This window comes from Gopherus flavomarginatus, chromosome 24 (assembly GCF_025201925.1).
Source record: "Gopherus flavomarginatus isolate rGopFla2 chromosome 24, rGopFla2.mat.asm, whole genome shotgun sequence".
NCBI classification, from domain to species: Eukaryota; Metazoa; Chordata; order Testudines; family Testudinidae; genus Gopherus; species Gopherus flavomarginatus.
The window spans coordinates 911,851-930,275 of record NC_066640.1 but is presented as its reverse complement, the minus strand read 5'-3'; the positions used below and the strand labels follow the sequence as shown (position 1 = coordinate 930,275).

The 18,425-nt window shown below is 45.8% G+C and overlaps 1 protein-coding gene across 2 annotated transcripts in view; it reads right to left on the bottom strand.

The window, feature by feature from the left end:
* LMNB2 (lamin B2) overlaps nt 1-18,425 on the bottom strand; it is a 96,519-nt gene that overhangs the window by 5,169 nt on the left and 72,925 nt on the right. Inside the window, exons 4-12 of one of the 2 annotated variants that reach the window (XM_050933750.1) lie at nt 18,241-18,366; nt 16,629-16,799; nt 6,150-6,275; nt 5,205-5,425; nt 4,439-4,736; nt 3,761-3,868; nt 2,896-3,015; nt 1,345-1,443; nt 588-1,201 (exon numbers count right to left, since the gene is read on the bottom strand). In XM_050933750.1, the coding sequence (XP_050789707.1) occupies nt 1,151-1,201; nt 1,345-1,443; nt 2,896-3,015; nt 3,761-3,868; nt 4,439-4,736; nt 5,205-5,425; nt 6,150-6,275; nt 16,629-16,799; nt 18,241-18,366 (1,320 nt within the window). In that variant the 3' untranslated portion in view covers nt 588-1,150. Of the gene's footprint in view, nt 1-587; nt 1,202-1,344; nt 1,444-2,895; nt 3,016-3,760; nt 3,869-4,438; nt 4,737-5,204; nt 5,426-6,149; nt 6,276-16,628; nt 16,800-18,240; nt 18,367-18,425 lie in introns of those variants that run through there. The other variant, XM_050933751.1, reaches the window with a different exon arrangement.

Genomic DNA, 18,425 nt, shown 5'->3' with positions numbered 1-18,425 from the left:
TTGGCACCTAGTGCAGACAGTTTAACACCTTGCAAACTTGTTAGCTGGTCCTGTTGTAACCTAGTCTCAGATATCATACTGGTTTAAAAAACATCTTTCTCCTAATCCAGATAAAGCCCCAGTCGGGGCTATCACTAAACGTGTTGGGAGTATGGCAAGAAGCAGTGTTGGCAGTTCCCTGCTATTATTCCACACTGGCAGAGAGAAGGGAAGAAGTGTGACATTGAGTCATCTTTAGAACTGTATTATCCTTCCTCTAAATGCAGTCTGTAATAATGCACAAACACACACCAATGAAGCTCGACCAGATATGTGGCACAGAGCTGTATCCTTGCACCATGCTTCTATGGATACAAAACACACAACACTGTGTATTTGTTTTAAGATTCTTCCACTCTCTGAATTCAATTTCCTTGAAACCAAAAATATCCAGAAGTTGATTTTAAAATTGCATTGGCCTAGCCTGTTGAGTTCATTGTGAAAGAGGCTACTAATGGCCACTGATCAAATCTGAATATATGGCAACAGTTTACAGTAGTTTGAAAGTGACCTCTAGTATAACATGCACAAAGTTTTTCTCTTCTGTCAGCTCTACTAGCTGCTGGCCATTCATTCTCCGATACTCATTCTAAAGCATTGGAATTTACATAAAAGGTGATCGTAACAAGGTCAGCCAGGTGTATTTATTGTGTAACATTTGTATCCTGCAGGCAAACACACCAGCAAAGCCCAGCTGCCATAGTGGGAACAGGATTATCCATTTTCCTGTAATTAACTGCCATATTTTTCAGAATATCTTCTGTCTCTTTAGAGCAAGAATGCTACAGACATTAGTGCTAGCCTTGCTAGTAGGGAAGACAGCACAGGCTCGTGGGAATCACTGATCACACAATTTCCCCGCTCTTATTTCATACAGCCGTTGAAGAGCAGCAATAGGAAACTACAGGGCAATAAAGATTTTTCTTTGTTCTGTGGAGTTTACACTATCACCAAACTTCACGGCTTTTCTCAGAAACACTCCTGCTGTTGCAAATCCATTAGCACCAGGATTATGTCCTAAAGTCTATGGCACCCTGACCTGTCAGCAGTCACTGCCTCCAGTGCATCTTGTGGGGCCCAAAAGGGTACATCAGTTCCTGAAGTTAAGAGCTCAGGAGCAGGGATTACAGAATGCTCTCTTTGGCACATCCTTTACAGGAACCTATTCCAAAAGCTGGGATCAGAAGCTTGCAAAAGCTGTTGGAAGATGCACCATTCTATGCTTGAATCTAACCCAATTCACCAGGCACAAGTGACGAGAAGTGGGAGGATAGCCTGAATTTAAACAAATGGTTATCATATTACCTGCTGGTGAAAGAGATCCTCTTCTCCAAACTCTGCTTCATCCTCCTCCTCATTCTCCCGCACCACAACTGATTTTGTGATGCTTCTTACTGCAACTTCCTAGACAAGGGGACAGACAAAGGTGTTCACTTTGCCATCAGCTCTTCTCCTCTCACCCAAACTTTCGGGAATTCCAAGCAGTTGGCCACATATTTGAATGATCATCCCTGATCTGGGGTTTTTATGAAACCAAATCCTAGCCAATAAGGTTCTGCAAACTACAGGCCCTCCCTTATTTCTGCCCATCTCTAAGTGTAGTGATGTAATTTTTGTTTTCAATCATCCTTATCTTTAGCTATTTTCTCTTATTCCTAGAAGTCTGAGAGACAGCAGATGCGATGCCTTTCTACCTCTCATGTGGGGTTTATTCATTTTTAAACAACTACTAATGGGCTTAACTGGGAACTGTGTCATAAAAGACTGTGGAATGTGCTAAGATCTGATCTATTTCTCTTAACTATTACAGAGCTAAACTGAAACCTCTGTCTAATTTCCACTCATATTCTATGTCAGTTGCATTTACCAATTATTTGGAATTGTTGTCTTCACTAAGCTACTACAGGGATTATTTTAAAACTCAGGAAGTTTCCTTTCCTTCCTAATTTATTGTAGCAAAGATTAGTAATAAGACGCTGTTGGTCCTCACAGCAGTTGTGCATTGGAATTGTATGTAGGAGGTACATCTGAATTTCTGGGAAAATCTTCCTAGATACAGACATTTCCAAGTGGAGAGTCTGACAAATATCAGGTTGTGGGGAGAGGTTATTTTATTTTTGAGCATCCTTCAGCTACTAATTGAATAAATGTGTCCAATCTGAATACTGGGCCAGTTCTCTTCCCTGTTTATATCTATGACCTTTTAGCCTACCTCTGTGTCCTGTGCTGCTGTTCCTGCAATACTTTCATAGAACTGTCAGCAAGAAAGGCATGAGAACTGATACAATGCTGGTCAGTTTTACTTTGCTATTGCTACTGGGCACCTGAAGCAATGCATGTTTACCAACAGCAGCCAAAGCATGATCCTGTCTTGCAAGATTCTTCTGCAGGGACAGTTTTCAAAAACAGTTGTGGGAGGATGCAGGACAACAAAGAATACATAGGAAACTGTGCCCAGTGGAAACTCCTGATATGGTTGCAGCACTGAAGAAATCTCTATTTTTTTGCATTATTATTGTTTACGTAGCACCCTTAAATATGCTAAGTATCATCATTTGGAATAATGAGCAATGCATTTGCTTTCTCTACTCGAAATGTATACTCAAATCCTCTACTCTCCAGAACAGTTCACTAAAAAGATCAACTAAAGTGATCAATATGTTGAACGGTATGTTTCCTAAAACCACATTTGAGCTCATAGATGTTTATCCCTTAAACCTTACAGACAAATGAAAACACTACTTTGTTTAAAAGAAGAGAGTTAAGGATAGTGTGAAACTGCAATTTTGTCAAAAATGCATAGACAAGTTTGGAAGGTAATGCAGCCCACATCATTTTCCAGAAGACAAAGCTTACCTCTCCATCAGAGTTCACCAGATATGTGCGGATGTCTCCTCCAGTGCCCCAGCTGCTCTGATTCTTCCACACAAGGACAGAAGGGGGGCTATGAGTCACACCTGCATCTGCAGCCCAGATCTAAGAAAGAGAAATTCTATACGCAGATGTTTGTGCCCTTTTTCTTTTTATATATATGTAAAAAATCCTATATTTTTACTTTTCTCATTACCCTTTTCTTGCCACCCCACTTGCTCCTCATTTCTCAATGACAGTGAAATAGATGAAACTAGAGTGAAACTATTTGCAGGAAAATGTTTTTTCCCCTACAAAACGTTAAGAAGCTGCAAGTTAATAGCAACCATAGTTACAGAGAAGAGAAAATACATGGAGTTTAATATTTCAGTTGTCATTTCTTTTCTGCATACAGCAATTAATCCTCCTGGACTCAGTGCATTTACTATCATGGTAGAGCCCAGAGACAAAATAGAGCTGCATACTCATCCCGTTAACCTCTTAAAAGGCTATATGTTCCCACTTGCTATGCCAAATATTTAAGCAATAATACAAGGAAAGTTGCGCCTTTCCTATGGAGGGACTTTTAATGCAGATTGCAGAAAGAATATCTAATTTATTAATGATTTATTTGGTGAACACAAAAATGCATATAAAATACCAGATAACAGGCCTAACCCAACAGCTCTTAATCCACTTAAGATAGTTCTGGAAAAATTCAACTCCCATATCATATTCTTTAGGAGCATGATCTTACTCCAAACAAAAGTGAGCTCAATGGGAGCAGGGGCAAGCCCTATATCAAGCCCAGTTCAACACTCGCTCACATTCACACCACAGCAACAACAAAAGTGTCTCCTCGGTGACTTACTGTAACAGTTTGCCCAGCCCTGAGGACATACTTTGGAGTAAATTTATAAGCAATTTCTTCCGCATCTCCAATTTGTCTCTTCAGTCTCCAGTTACCCAGAGACTGGTCCTAATGGAAAGATATAAAAGTTTATTTAGGAATAGATATCTACAGCCAGACAAATGGCATCTCTAATGCCTGTGTATTTATTAAAATGCTATGGATACAGTCACTAGCTTTTCCCACAGTGTGTTATTGGGTCACATGCACTGTAGCTTCTGGGACTATTTTTTTTTAATGCAATGAATAGTTTAGATTGCAAGCTCCTTATTTAAGGCCCAATCCTGCAAATACACCAGTAACTGTACTCACCCACTAATCCCATTAGAGTCAATGAGACTACTCAAATGAGTAAACTTACCTAGAGGTATGTTTGCAGGATCAGGCTACTAAATGGTAAGCTTCCTGGAACACAAACTATCCTCTTCTGTGTCCTGTATAGCACTGACCACAATATTGGTGCTGAAACAATACTATCAGCACATAAGTACCACTTTGTCACTTCTGAAGGAGCAGTGGCCAAGGGAGACTGGCCATCATCTCTCATACCGGGGCGCAGTATGTTTGGGTTACAAAAGGCCATGTCATATCTGCATGCTAGCTCACTGCAGCCTTTCTAAAGGTTCTACTGACACTCACCTTCTCAGAGTTGTTCTTAAGTTGAACATATTTTCCCTCCAGGTCTATCTCTTCTATGCTGATGCGTCCTGTGGCTGAGGCTTGCTGGGACACTTGGAAACTACTGCTGCTACCGCTGGTGCTACCACTACTACTCCCTGTGCCAATTCCACTTGTACCACTGCCTGAAAGCTCCTCTGCTTCAACCCGTTTTCTCTTGCCTCGAGAAGAGCGAACAACCGAAGTGCTGGTGCTACTGCTGCTGGAGGTAGCCTTGGAGACTGTAACACGGGAGGACGGGCTTGGAGACAGCTTCAATCTTAACGCAATCAAACAGACATTTTAACCAGATGAAGAAGGCTGCAGTTAGATTCTCGGGAGTGGTCCAGGGGATTAGTTGAGAGAATTAATATACACAATAACATGCCACAGTACACCAATATCCTAGGCTTTTACATGAACTGCTTTAAGGCATGATGACAGAAGCAGGAGAAACACAGAGCCCTGCAACCTTTGGCAGGTAAGTACAAAAAGAGCTAAATGTCAAGCACATGTTAATCCACAGTATTTCATAAACATTTGACTAGATGGGTGTTCAGATGAGAGCAGCTGCAATTGCCTCATTTTATGAACATTATGTATATAGTGGCCTCAGGTTCCAAGAGGCCAGCGTGGCCCTCAGTTAGGCAAAGTTTGGGCACTGGTGTTCAAATGGGACAAAATAATGTCAGAGCTGGGACAAATTCCCACCTGTGCAGAGTGTGAAGCATGTGAAACCTATACCTACCTCTTTTCCTCACCCTCCAGAAGTTTTCGGTAGGCACTGATCTCCATGTCCAGCGCTAATTTGACATCAAGCAGTTCCTGGTATTCTGCAAGCTGCTGCTGCATCTGGTCCCTCATTTCCATCATTTCCCTTTCCTTGGCATCTAGCATCTTCCTGAACCTGTCCTGCTCACCAGCCATCATATCCTCCAGTTCCCGAATACGATCTTCTGCAACACTAGCCTATGGTCACAGTAAAACAAGAAGTCAACCTAACATGTGTGGAGACAGAGAAGGATACATGATTTCCCTCTGACAGGTATTGCAAAAGGGGAAACAAAACTAGACAGCTAGACTCAGGAATTCAATTACAGCCATGCATTTCCAGAGGCAGAACAGACATATGGGTCACCATCTAGTCCATCCCACAGGGAAAAGGCAGTGTATTATTCACTCTATAGATTTAAGTGGCAAAAGCAAGAGGGCTTTAGGGAACACTTGGCAGGGCGTGCTTCTGCAACTTAGACATTCACTAGGCTCCTTGTCTACTGAAATCCAGACTAGTTAATCTTTTGGGAATGCTCCAAAGCCCCTTTCGTTCCCTGAAACGTAGGAAAAAAGTTGAGTTTTGAGATGGAATATATGCCACAGGGGTTACTGTACCAGGAACAGCTGGTAGTATTGGGGCTATAATGGCAGTTTAATAATTAGTGTAAAATGGCATACAGGTCACATTGTCTGATAAGTAACTTCAGAATAAAATTTTCATTGCAAATACTCACAATTACAAGTTTAAAATTCACCTTCCATTAAAATGTGTGTAAAATGTACTGTTTTCTACAAACATACCTGCTGCCAACTCATTCTCCAGAGCGTTCATGGGGTGTGAACAAAGGGAAAGGAAGTCAAGTTTTATATGACCAACAGTTCACACAGTTTTAGATGTACAGAAATGGAGTCTCTTCACCTGTTTTTGCAAGCCAGAAAGCTGGTAGCTGAGAGACTCTATCCTCATGCGAGCGTCCTTCAGTTCCTCCCGGGCAGCACTGGCAGCTTTGTCATTTTGGTCAGAGGACAGTTTGGCATTCTCCAACTGGAAGAGAGTTTGGCACAGGACACTCACATCAGACTAGGCTTCACAGGCTTAGGGTTGCACTGACTAAACCTGCTGGTGCTACTAGAACAGAAAGTCCATCCTCATCTCCATTATACACACACAATCTTTATATGACTGCAACACTAGCTAAGAAATATAACTAGGCACAGAGTCTGTGTCAGTAACAGTCTCTACTTCAAGTGACTACACATGTCCATTCCACTGTAGGTGACTCACAAGCAGTTTGAACTGGAGGTGGTTTCAATGTTTACTTTAATAAGGAATAGACGATTACTCATCCAAATCTGGCACTGTCTCTGGATTGCTGAGAGGCAGCAAAGTGAGAGGCAAATGTATGGAATGACGACCAGGGTGCTTTCTTACAAAATGTCCAAGATGGTTATATGAGCCATAAATACCGCAGAAGCTGTCTGAGGCCTCGCTGAATGGGCCAACACTCTACTCTGGGGCATCACATTATCAAACTGATAGCATAACTGAATATAACTGGATATCCAAGAAGAGATTCTCTGAGTGGACACAGGACAGCCTTTCGTTCTGTCTGCAACTGTGATGAACAGTTGTATTGAAGACCTAAATGATTTGTCTGATCCAGGTAAAAAGCCAAAGCTCTTCTAACATCTAAAGTGAGAAGCTTTTCCTTGTCTTTATGCATATGAGGCTTTGGAAAGAAGACCAGTCATCAGATTGCTTGATTAACATGAAAGCTGGAAACTGCTTTAGAAAGAAACTTTGGGTGAGGACAAAGGCAAACCGTTACTACAGAAGACCATATAGGGAGGCGCTGACACACTAGAACTTACAATCTCCCCACTCTTCTGGTTAATGTAACAGCAGCCAAAAAGCGCCACTTTAATTGAAAGATGTAGCAGTGAACAGGTTGCCAGAAACCCAAAGGGGGAACCCATCAGCTTTGCTGAAATTAGATTCAAGTTCCATGGGGGAGGGACGGTGTCAGGATACTGTATCTGTGGATATAATTTTTTTTTTTTCTTTTTGGTGCAGAATTCCCTCAGGAGTAAATTATATTCCTAGAGAATTGCCATTCTAAAAGTTAGTAAAGCCTCCTGGAGATTCAGCCTCCAGTGTCTCTCTGGGGTGCAGGTGCCATGTTAATTCCCTCCCTCTCTTTCAAGTTCAGGCTAAGACAATCCTTGCTGGTTTCCCTGATAGCTTTGTGGCTAATATGTAAACTGAGGTAAACCTAAATTTCTTCGTCTAAGACAGACCTGTTTATCACTTTTACTAGACTAGGATGTCTTTGTTTTAAATATGTTTTAATAATAATATACAAAGGGAATTAATAATTTCACATATAAATTCAAACATATCTTTTAAGTTGATCACAGCATACCAGTGCCTGGAATCCAGAGAAGGAATAATGGAAGCTAGAGTGATCTTCTGGATTTTCATTTTCTTCAGGAACTTGTTGAGTTATTTCAGATCTAAAATAGGCCTGAGACCTCCTTTTGCTTTTGGGATTAGAAAGTAGCAGGAATAAAACCTCTTTCCTGTGAGTAACACGAGAACTTCATCTATGGCTCCCACAAGACAGAGATTGGACCTCCTGTAATACAACATCTTCATGACAGAGGTCCCTGGACAAGGGCAAGGAACAGGAGTAGGAGGAGGGATGGAAACAAACTCAAGGGTACATCCCAATTTCACTATGCTTAAAACCCACCAATATGTGGTGATACCAGACCAAGATTTTAGGAAGTGGGATAGGCGATTAACAAATGGGGGATGTGAAAAGATGGCATTCTGGGGACTGGCAGCCTGTCCTTGACCAATGCATCAAAATGTTTGTTTGGAAGACCCAGCTTGCCTAGATGACTTGGCACTGCAGAGGCAGAAAGAGGTGGTAGACGTTTCTTGTAACTTCAGCTCTTCTTCCTGGACAAGTCCTTGGTACAGGTCACGAAATTTGGATAGTGGGAGTGCTATGGGTGAAAGGAGTTTCTTTTTGTTGCCAGCATATAAATACCCAGAGACTTAAGGGTCGCTTTTGATTCCTTGTGACTATGCAATCTTGTCAGTCTTTCCAGAAAAGAGTGAAGGACCCTCAAAAAGGATCTTGAATAATCTACTGGCACCACCCCCTATTCTAAGTACCCGTTTGGAGGTCTGGAATAGTCTGGTGAACTTGGGGGAGGGGAGAGGGACAACCCAAAATGACTGCAGCCATGAACACCACCACCTAATGAGGCCATGTCTCAAGCTGCAGAGTCAGTTGGGTCTAGACCAGCCTGCAAAGACGTTCTGGCAACTAATTTCCCGTCATCCACCATCACAGTAAATCCCTGTTTCAGGTCATCTGGAAGCCTGTCCTTACATTTTACATTAGTCCAATTTCTTTACTTTTTTGCTTTTCAGTAATAATGCCTGGTGACCCTGTCTCCTCTTTTTCACTGGCTACAGAGACTACCAGGGAGTCCAGAGGGATGATTATAGAAGTGTTTCAAGCCCTGTGAGGGGACGTAGTAACTCTCTGCTCTTTTTGCAGTAATGGGCAGGGAAGATGAGGTCTGCCACAGAACACTTCCAGGCCAAGGATAGCCTTCTTAATAGGGAGAGCTACCTTACAGGGTCCCACCGAGGCTAACATGTCTACAAGCACGTGTGACTTTCCCTGGACCTCCTCTGGCTGGATATTCAGAGTTGCAGCCATCCTCTTCAACATCTCCCGATGGGCTCTGTAATCATCAGGTGAGGGAGAAACAGACTCTGCTTATCACTGCCTCACTGGTGGATGAAAAGGAGGTGGTCAAGGAATGGTGAGGTGAACTCTTTTCTGATTCCTCCAAGGGCAACTCCTGAGAGCAAACCTCTGCATGTACAGGTCTCTACCGAGGATGGCTTGATGTGATTCTGGTACAGACACTTGCAAAGGCAAGTTGTGAGGCATGCTCTAGATTGAGGAGGGAAACCCCAAGAATTCCTGAAAGGCTACTGATATGGCCCCTGGACTTCAATTATGTCCAGGCCATTGGTTCTTGTCAGATAGACCATGCTGTGACTATGCCTGGTACCATGGTGAATAGGCACTCCATGGGAACTGCTGTATGCATTCAGGCAGTGACATGTAAGAAAAGACGGTTACTCACCTTTGTAACTGTTGTTCTTCGAGATGTGTTGCTCATATCCATTCCAGTTAGGTGTACGCGCCGCGCGTGCACATTCGTCGGAAAACTTTTACCCTAGCAACTCAGTGGGCCGGCAGGTCGCCCCCTAGAGTGGCGCCACCATGGCGCTCGATATATACCTCTGCCGGCCCACCCGCTCCTCAGTTCCTTCTTGCCGGCTACTCCGACAGTGGGGAAGGAGGGCGGGTGTGGAATGGATATGAGCAACACATCTCGAAGAACAACAGTTACAAAGGTGAGTAACCGTCTTTTCTTCTTCGAGTGATTGCTCATATCCATTCCAGTTAGGTGAATCCCAAGCCTTACGTAGGCGGTGGGGTCAGAGTGAAATGCGGCAGAATGAAAACTGCCGAGTCAGAGGCCACAGCCTCTCTTGACTGTTGAACCAGGGCATACTGCGAAGCAAAGGTATGGACCGAGGACCAATGGAGCTTCGCGACAGATCTCGTGGGTAGGTACACGAGCCAGCAAGGCGGCAGACGAAGCCTGAGCCCTGGTAGAATGCATGGTGATGTGGCTTGGTGAAATATGAGCCAAATCATAACAAGTGGGGATGTCCGCCATCACCCAAGATGAGATCCTCTGAGAGGAAAACAAGCAAGCCCTTCCTTTGGCCCGCTACCGCGACAGAGCCGGGGCACCTTAGGAGATGGGTCTGTCAGCACAATATAAATGCGAGCCCTCCACAGATGCCCAAGGAGTGCAATGGTTATGCCCATTGCGTTGAGCTGTGGGTAACATGAAAGGCCGAAACCCCTTAGGGAGGAGACGTAACAGCTACGAGGAAAGCTGTCGTGCAGGACAGGCATAGCAGAGGGCCAGTCGTGAACGGCTCGACTGAGGGAGACATAAGTCTGGTTAAAACGAGGCTGAGCTCCCAGGTCGGGGCTGGGCGGTGCACCCGAGGGTGCGAGCGCTCCAAGCCCTTGAGGGACCTCGAACCCATAGATCGTGAGAACAGGGAACGGCCACCTTAGCCTGCTGGGAGGTAGAGAGGCTGCTAAGTGTATCCTCAGCAATGATACCGTCAGGCCCTGCCGCTGAAGGCCAGAGGCAGGCCAAATAGAGGGGATCGAGACCTCAACAGGAGCAAGATCGAGCGTATTGCAGCCGTAGAAGAAACACTTCCACCTGGCCCTGACCGTTGACCAGGTGGAAGGCTGCCCGTCACCCCGACTCAGGTACGCAGCAGCCACACCGTGAGGTAAACCAGCTGCAGGACCGAGCGACAAAGCCCGTTGTCGCCCTGAGTGATGAGGTCTGGGTGGGGTGGAAGGGTAATTAGGTCTGTTACTGACAGGCCGAGCAACATGGTAAATCAGTGCTGCCTGGACCACTCTGGAGTGATCATGACGATGCACGCTCTGCCCCTGCGGAGTTTGAGCAGGACCTAGCGGACCAGAGGGAACAGTGGGCAGGCATAATGCAATTGGCCTCTCCACGGCATCAGGAATGCGTCCAAGATCGATCCTGCGGAGAGACCTCGGAAGGAGCAGAACATCTGACATTTCCTGCTCTCGCAGTGAGCGAAGAGGTCTGTGTGAGGAAACATCTCAACTTCCGGAAAGCCGAACGCCTCACATGGGGCAGAGTGATCGCTCGTAAGACCAGAAAGACTTGCTGAGGCAAAGCGTTAAGACGTTCCGAACGCCTGGGAGAAAGGACGTCGCCAGCTCCATCGAATGGGCCATGCAAAAGACCCGGAAATGGATGGCCTCCTGACAAAAAAAAAGGGGGGGGGGGCAATGTCCCTCCCCGGATACTCATGAAGCACATGGCCGTTGTGTTGGCCGTAAACACCGAGATACAACGGCCTCGCAGCTGCCGCCGGAACCCCTGGCACGCCAGGCGGACTACTCTCATTTTTGGGGCATTGATGTGGAATGCCAGCTCCCAAGAAGACCAAAGGCCTTAAGCCCGGGGGTGACCATGAGCACTCGAGCAGAGAGATGACGCGTCCGTCGTCCGGGCAGTGAGGGCTGGGGCGGATGAAACCGCATCCCTGCCCACATCAGGGAGGGAGGTAGCCACCACTCTAGGGAGTCTATGGTGTTCGAGGGAACGGTGACCACCATGACCATTGGCTCCCTGTCCGGGCGGTACGCCGAGGTGGGCCGGACTTGGCGAGGACGGAGGCGGAACGTGGCGTGTTTGGATACAAACTTGCGGGCAACCATGGACCCAGGAGACTGAGACAAGAACAAGTCGAGGTCGTTGGGAAAGCCCTTCGACCTCCTATGATTGTTGCCATCGCCTAAAACCGCAGGTGTGATAAGCAGGCTCCAGCTGGGTAGGAGACCAGGATAGCCCCTTGGAAGCCCAACCTCTGCGTGGGAACCAGAGTGGATTGCTCTATAGGAACCATCAGGCCTTGGCCTGTGAATAAGACCGTGACGATGTCCACGGACTGAGCGGTTTGTGTCTCAGAGTCTCCTCGGATAAGCGAATCGATGGTAGGCGGCGACTATGGCCGTAAGCCAGGAGAGTGACCGTTGGCTATAAAGCGGAGGTACCTCCTGTGCGGAGGGAAGATGGCGTCACGAAAGTACGCGTCCCTCATATCCAGGGTGGCATAGTAGCCCCCAGGAGGTAAGGATGGAATAATGGTTCCCAGGGATACCATGCAGAACTTCAACCTCATTCTAAACCGGTTGAGTCCGTGCAGGACCAGGAAGGTCTGACCTGTGCCCGCGTGGGGGACTAGGGCATAACGGGAGTAAAACCCCTCGCCCCTTTCGCCCGCCGAAGGGGGACAGGGCTGGAGCAAATTAAAGGTGATACACTGTCCCCAGGTACACCTTGGAAGGTTCGTCTCCGGTCCCAGTGGTAATTACGAGGGACCTTGACCTTGGCTCTTTAGGGGGCCTGACGTTCGTCCGCGACCACCTTGGCCTTGCCGTTAGCCAAAGTTCTGCCTCTGGCTAGGCACAGAGTATGGCGGCTGGGGCCAGAAAGGCCTGCGTTTAATCGCCGGCGTATGCATGCTTAGAGAGCGCATTAGGAGCCCATTGACCACCAGGCTTCGCAGCCTGGGGCTGTCCCTGCCACGACGAGGCCTTTACCAACAAAGGGTAAATCCTGAATGGCAAACTGCAGCTCCCGTCGGAGGTTTGAAACCTGAAGCCATGCACCTCATGGCGACGCCCAAGGCCAGAGTCCTGGCCGCAGTGTCTGCTGCGTCCAACGAGGCCTGGAGGGACGCTCCGGGAACCTCCTTTCCTCTGTCCTCCGAGACGGCAGCGGACTCCTGGCGGGAGGTCTGAAGGAAAACTCCTTCACCCCGGTGCTATAAGTATTGCAGCTAAGCAAGGCTTGTTGCTTTGCTACCTAGAACTGTAGGGCCTCTGCAGAGTACCCTGGCGGCCAAGCAAGCCCATGCGCCAAGCCTCTTTCGGCATTGGGGCGGGCGCCCGCTGGCCATCATGTCAGGATCATGGTCCTGAGCATAGAATCTGCGCATATGGAATGACACAGATGCATGTGCGGACTGCCACGGAGGTACTAAAGAAGGCACAGGCAGAGTCTCTGACTCACTGGGACCTTGCCCAACTCGGCACCGGGGACCGGCACCGGGAGGCGTACCGGTACCTGGAATCGACGTCATCGGTGCCTCTGCAGGTGTCGGTGCCAGGTAATCCAACTTAGACGAGCTCCCTGGCTGCGATGCAGATGGCACGGAAGCAGCAGGAGCAGGGGGTCTCAACCACGGCGCGTGCCGGGGAGCCATCAGGCACCAGCAGGAATCGTAGGCTCTCTCGACCTCGGAAGAAGGGAGCGGTGCCGAGCCGATATCGGTGCCGGCGACGGCCGGTGCCGAAAGGCCCTGGTAGTATCGGCGGGGTCCGGTGCCAAGGAGGCGCTACTGCCCGCCGCTTGATCATCGCTCGGCGCCCCAGGTGGAGGGGTAAGTGAAAATCCCACGCCGTTTTGCTCTCGGCTTAAAAGCCTTGCAAATGGGGCACTTAGCTGTCAAGTGTGATTCCCTGAGGCACTGGAAACAGGAGTCGTGTGGATCTCCCTTCGGCCGCGGCTTCTGGCACGCCGGCCCATTCGAAAAACCGGTGAGCCCCGCATGGGCTCCGGGACCGGGTTCATGGAAGGGGCTACTTCCCGAACCCCGCTAACTAAACTAACCATGTTAGCAAAGAAAACGTATAACTATACAAATATATAAATAAAAGGGTTATAACTGCGTAACTATATACGAGAAATACGAGTAGCTAGGGAAGTGGAGGTCAGCTAAGCCGCGCTCCACTGTTCCAACGACCGACACGGGCGGTAAGAAGGAACTGAGGAGCGGGTGGGCCGGCAGAGGTATATATCGAGCGCCATGGTGGCGCCACTCTAGGGGGCGACCTGCCGGCCCACTGAGTTGCTAGGGTAAAAGTTTTCCGACGAATGTGCACGCGCGGCGCGTACACCTAACTGGAATGGATATGAGCAATCACTCGAAGAAGAACCTCGGAATCCAATGACAAGTCCTCATCCTCCCACCAGGAGAGAGCTGTCACCATCAGTACTGGGGAGACAGGTTCAGAGCCTGGAGTTGGAGGTACTGCAAGATCATGGCTGGTTTTCCCCTACCTGCTACTGATCTGAGATGCACATTAAAGGGTGGGCTGACGGTACCATATGGGGCATCAGAGGAACAGTCGACATTGATACTTTAGACACTGGAGCTGGATGAGAATCCTGAACAGCCAGGAAAATCAGTACTGACAGGCTGAATAACTCCCAAGCTGCACATAAGCCTTGGGCACTAGACAGAATGCTGGGCAACAACAGCTGAGCCAGCACTCTGGTCACTGCAGTTACAATTAAACACTGCAGAACAGACCTGGTTAAGAAGAGTTGTGCCTAACTGGTGAGGGGAGGAGAGCTGGAAGGCTAATTAAGCCATTAGGCCAAGGCTCTGCTCTTCCCTGCTTGCCTCAAGAGCTGAGGGCTTCCTAAGATGGTAGGAGTACAGCTATATATTGTACAAGGGTGGTGGGAACGGACGTAAATAAACTGCACTGGGTGTTTTCCTAGCATAAAGGTCTCTGAACGGTTTGTGGACTTGAGCAGAGGTAGGAGTGAGTGGGCCCTGCCACAGGCACTAGGAAATCCTACAATACTGATATCTGAACTGAGGTCTATCTAGTCCAGTGGAGGTCCATCAGTGCCAGATGCTTCCAAGGAAGGAGTAAAAGCCCTGCAGCTGGCAGATAATCCACTCCCCTCATTAGGTCTCATGGTGATCTCTAGCAGTTCAGAGGCTGGTTGTAGCCCTGACACATGAGATTTATTAACCCTTCAAAAAAATTTGTCAGCATTAACTGTAACACTGGATATTTGTTATCCTTACAAATGTCCAATCACTTTCTGAATCTTGCTAAATTCTTTGTCTCAATGACTTCCTGAGGCAGTGAGTTTCACAATCTAAGATGTGCTGTGTGAAAAAAAATTTTTTTTTTAAAGTCTATAATGAATTTATCACCCCTTCTAATTTCATTGAAACTCTCCTTGTTCTTCTGTTATGACACAGGGAGAACAGAAACTCCAGATACACGTTCTCAGACCAGTTATTTTATATACTTTTATCAAGCCTCTCCTCACCCCAGGCAAACAATGTTTTTTCATTCTCTCTTCATGTGAAAGTTTTTCCAGCTCTCTAATCATTTTCAATGTCCTTGTCTGAACCCCCTTTAATTCCATAATATTCTTTTTGTGATGGGGTGACGGTACAGATTTTTATAATGCTGTTATAATCTATTCTCTGTCCCTTTTCTTATACATCCAAACATGTTGTTAGCTTTTTTGACCGCAGCTGATTATCAAGCAAATCTTCATAGAGCTGTCTACAGTGATGCCCAGGTTGCATTGCTGAGTTGATACATGCACTGTGCTGTAGTCATGTTGGTCCCAAGATATTAGAGAGAAAAATTGGGTGAGGTAATATCTTTTATTAGACCAACTTCTGTTGGTGAGAGTGACAAGTTTTGAAGCTTACACAGAGCTCTTCTTCAGGTGTGGGAGTTGATACAGTTAATTAGATTCCTGTAAGGTGTAGGAGTAGTTTACCTTTTTCCCTTCAATGTGCATTACTTTAATTTATCAATATTGAACTTCATCTGCCATCCAGACAACCTTAACCTGGCCCTCTGTTTGATACCATTGTTCTCATGGGACTAATTTTTATTTCCCACCGTCCGTGGTTTTGAATTTCATGTTAATTCACTTTCACCATTTACAACAGATGTGTTCATTGGTTTATAATAATAGTACACCTCTACCCCGATATAATGCTGTCTTCGGGAGCCAAAAAATCTTACCACATTATAGGTGAAACTGCGTTATATCAAACTTGCTTTGATCTACCAGAGTGCGCAGCCCCACCCCTCCGGAGCACTGCTTTACCACGTTATATCCGAATTAGTGTTATATTGGGTCGCGTTATATCGAGGTAGAGGTGCACTGTGAACTATATTACTCAGGGGCAGGGTTTCTAATAGATAAGAGCATTTTTAATACATTTATTTGGTAGGTATTCTATATGAGCACCTAGGTCTGATGCCATCAGCCTTTAGGAAACGCCAGCTAGTACAGAACTCTGTGACACCTCAGCAACACTGGCTTCTGCAAGAACATCAGACCTGTCATCCACGCTCTATACTAACTTCCCACAGAACACTGAATCAAGTTCAAGGTCTCAGTCCTTCTCTTCAAAGTGCTCAACAGCCTGGGCCCAGGGTATCTGAAAGACTATCTAAAGCTCTGGGATGAAGACTGTGGTCCTCACATAGTGAGACTCCCTACAAGAAGGATAAAGCTTGTTTGTGCAGGAGACAGAGCTTTCTCAAAGGCCAGACCAAGAATGCAGAATTAATTCCCCCAGGAACTAAGAACCATCATAAACCTCCCCATCTTCCAGTTCAAGGGCAAGGCGCATTGCTGTGACCTTGCCTCCTCTTAGAGAAACTCAGAGAAACAAGCGTACTTAGATACGTTTTTCAAAAAATATTCAAGATGGAACTAGACAAATTGCACAGGTCCTGTTACAAAGAAAATCCTGGTGTTACCTTAACTATGTGGCCACTCAGAGTGCTTCCATAGTAGCATGAAAGCTCCCTGAGACAGGAATAGAGTTTTCCCTTTGATTGTGAAGCAGCCAGTAGAACACTAAGATACTGGTAATATCTACCTTGGCCTGATAGGTCTGTTCCAGCTCCATTTTGTACAGTTTGACTTGTTCATCATGTTGATTGCGCAGATCCTGCAGGGCCTGGGCCATTTTGGATTCATACTCCTGCCGGTGACTGCTGTCTATCTCAACTAAACGGTGCTCATGCCGTTTCCTTGTCTCTCTCACTTCCTACATAAACAAAAATGCAGGCAAAGGTCCAAGTTAGGGTAAACAACATGATCAATTTCTTTTATACCACAATTAATTATTTTGATGTTATTTAGCTGCCAGGGTATTGAAAGCATATCACAAAGTCCAACACAGTTAAAAACACAAACTTTAGATCTGTTAAGGTGAGCTAAATGTTTTAACAGATACAAAGTTATCTGGTCCCTTTCTACAGGAGCTAATTTATAAATATATTCAAACATTAATTGTCTTCATTTAAAACACATAAAGAGATTCTAAAATAAGGGGTTATTCTGTGCTGCATTAACCAAACAAGAGAGAGCAGGATCAAATATCAGTTTTAACAGCAGAACAAGTGCAGCACAAAACCCTCTCCCCATAACATATACACATTAAACCAACTGGTAGATGACACTCTCTTTAGAGATTCATATATTACTCTGGTAAAAGTCGGTACACTGTGAACCATTTACAGGAGGTGAAAATAATGAATTCATATGGGTGTGCACTTAGGAGTTCAATCTGGATAAGCCCTATTTATTTAAGTCTTTGAATTAACAGTAAAAAACCTACATGTATCTTCCTTCCCTGAAGTATAACAGGACCTAAAATGTGATCCTCTTGAATTTTGTTTTCACTCAGACATTCTCTCTCTTTCCAGAGAACTGTGGGCTCTTGATGCCCTAAATCAGGGATAGGCAACCTATGGCACGCGTGCCGAAAACGGCATGTGAGCTGATTTTCAGTGGCACTCACACTGCCCGGGTCCTGGCCACCGGTCCGGGGGACTCTGCATTTTAATTTAATTTTAGATGAAGTGTCTTAAACATTTTAAAAACTTTATTTACTTTACATACAACAACAATAGTTTAGTTATATATTATAGACTAAGAGAGAGAGACCTTCTAAAAACATTAAAATGTATTACTGGCACACAAAACCTTAAATTAAAGTGAATAAATGAAGACTCGGCACACCGCTTCTGATAGGTTGCTGACCTCTGCCCTAAATTAACCTTTCAACATGTTTGCATGCATGAGCAACATAAATTCAGAATGACTTTACAAATTGTCTTACAGGAATATCCTACATCTGCAAACAGAAGAGAGACTCTCAAATGACGAAAAAATGTCTTTCCATTCACTGTGATGTGCCTTAATCTGATATACAGAGAATTCCATCTTGTGGTGTATTTACATGCAAAGATAACTAGAAGTGCAGAGCCAGGTAGTTCTGGGTGCTTACCCCAGCTCTGCCACTGATTTAACGTGTGACTTTATGCAAGTCATTTAATAACTTTGTGCCTCAGTTTCTCTATTTATAAAATGGGGACAATGATGATCATTTCCTTAACTCACAAGATTAGTCAATGTTTGCAGAGCACTTTGAGCAAAGGCTACATAAACTCTGCTTTAAGATTAAGTTGTCAGATTGATCATACCTCCTCAAATATGTTCTTCCGGAAATCCAGGTCCTCTTGTAAGCTCTGGCAGCGATTCTCCAAGTCCACCCGCATCAATGTCTCCTTTTCCAATTGCTTCTTAGCCACAGCATGACCATCTTCTGCCTAGTGAGAAATTCAGAATCCACATTTTAAAACTGCATTTAAGTTCAACTGGCATCCGT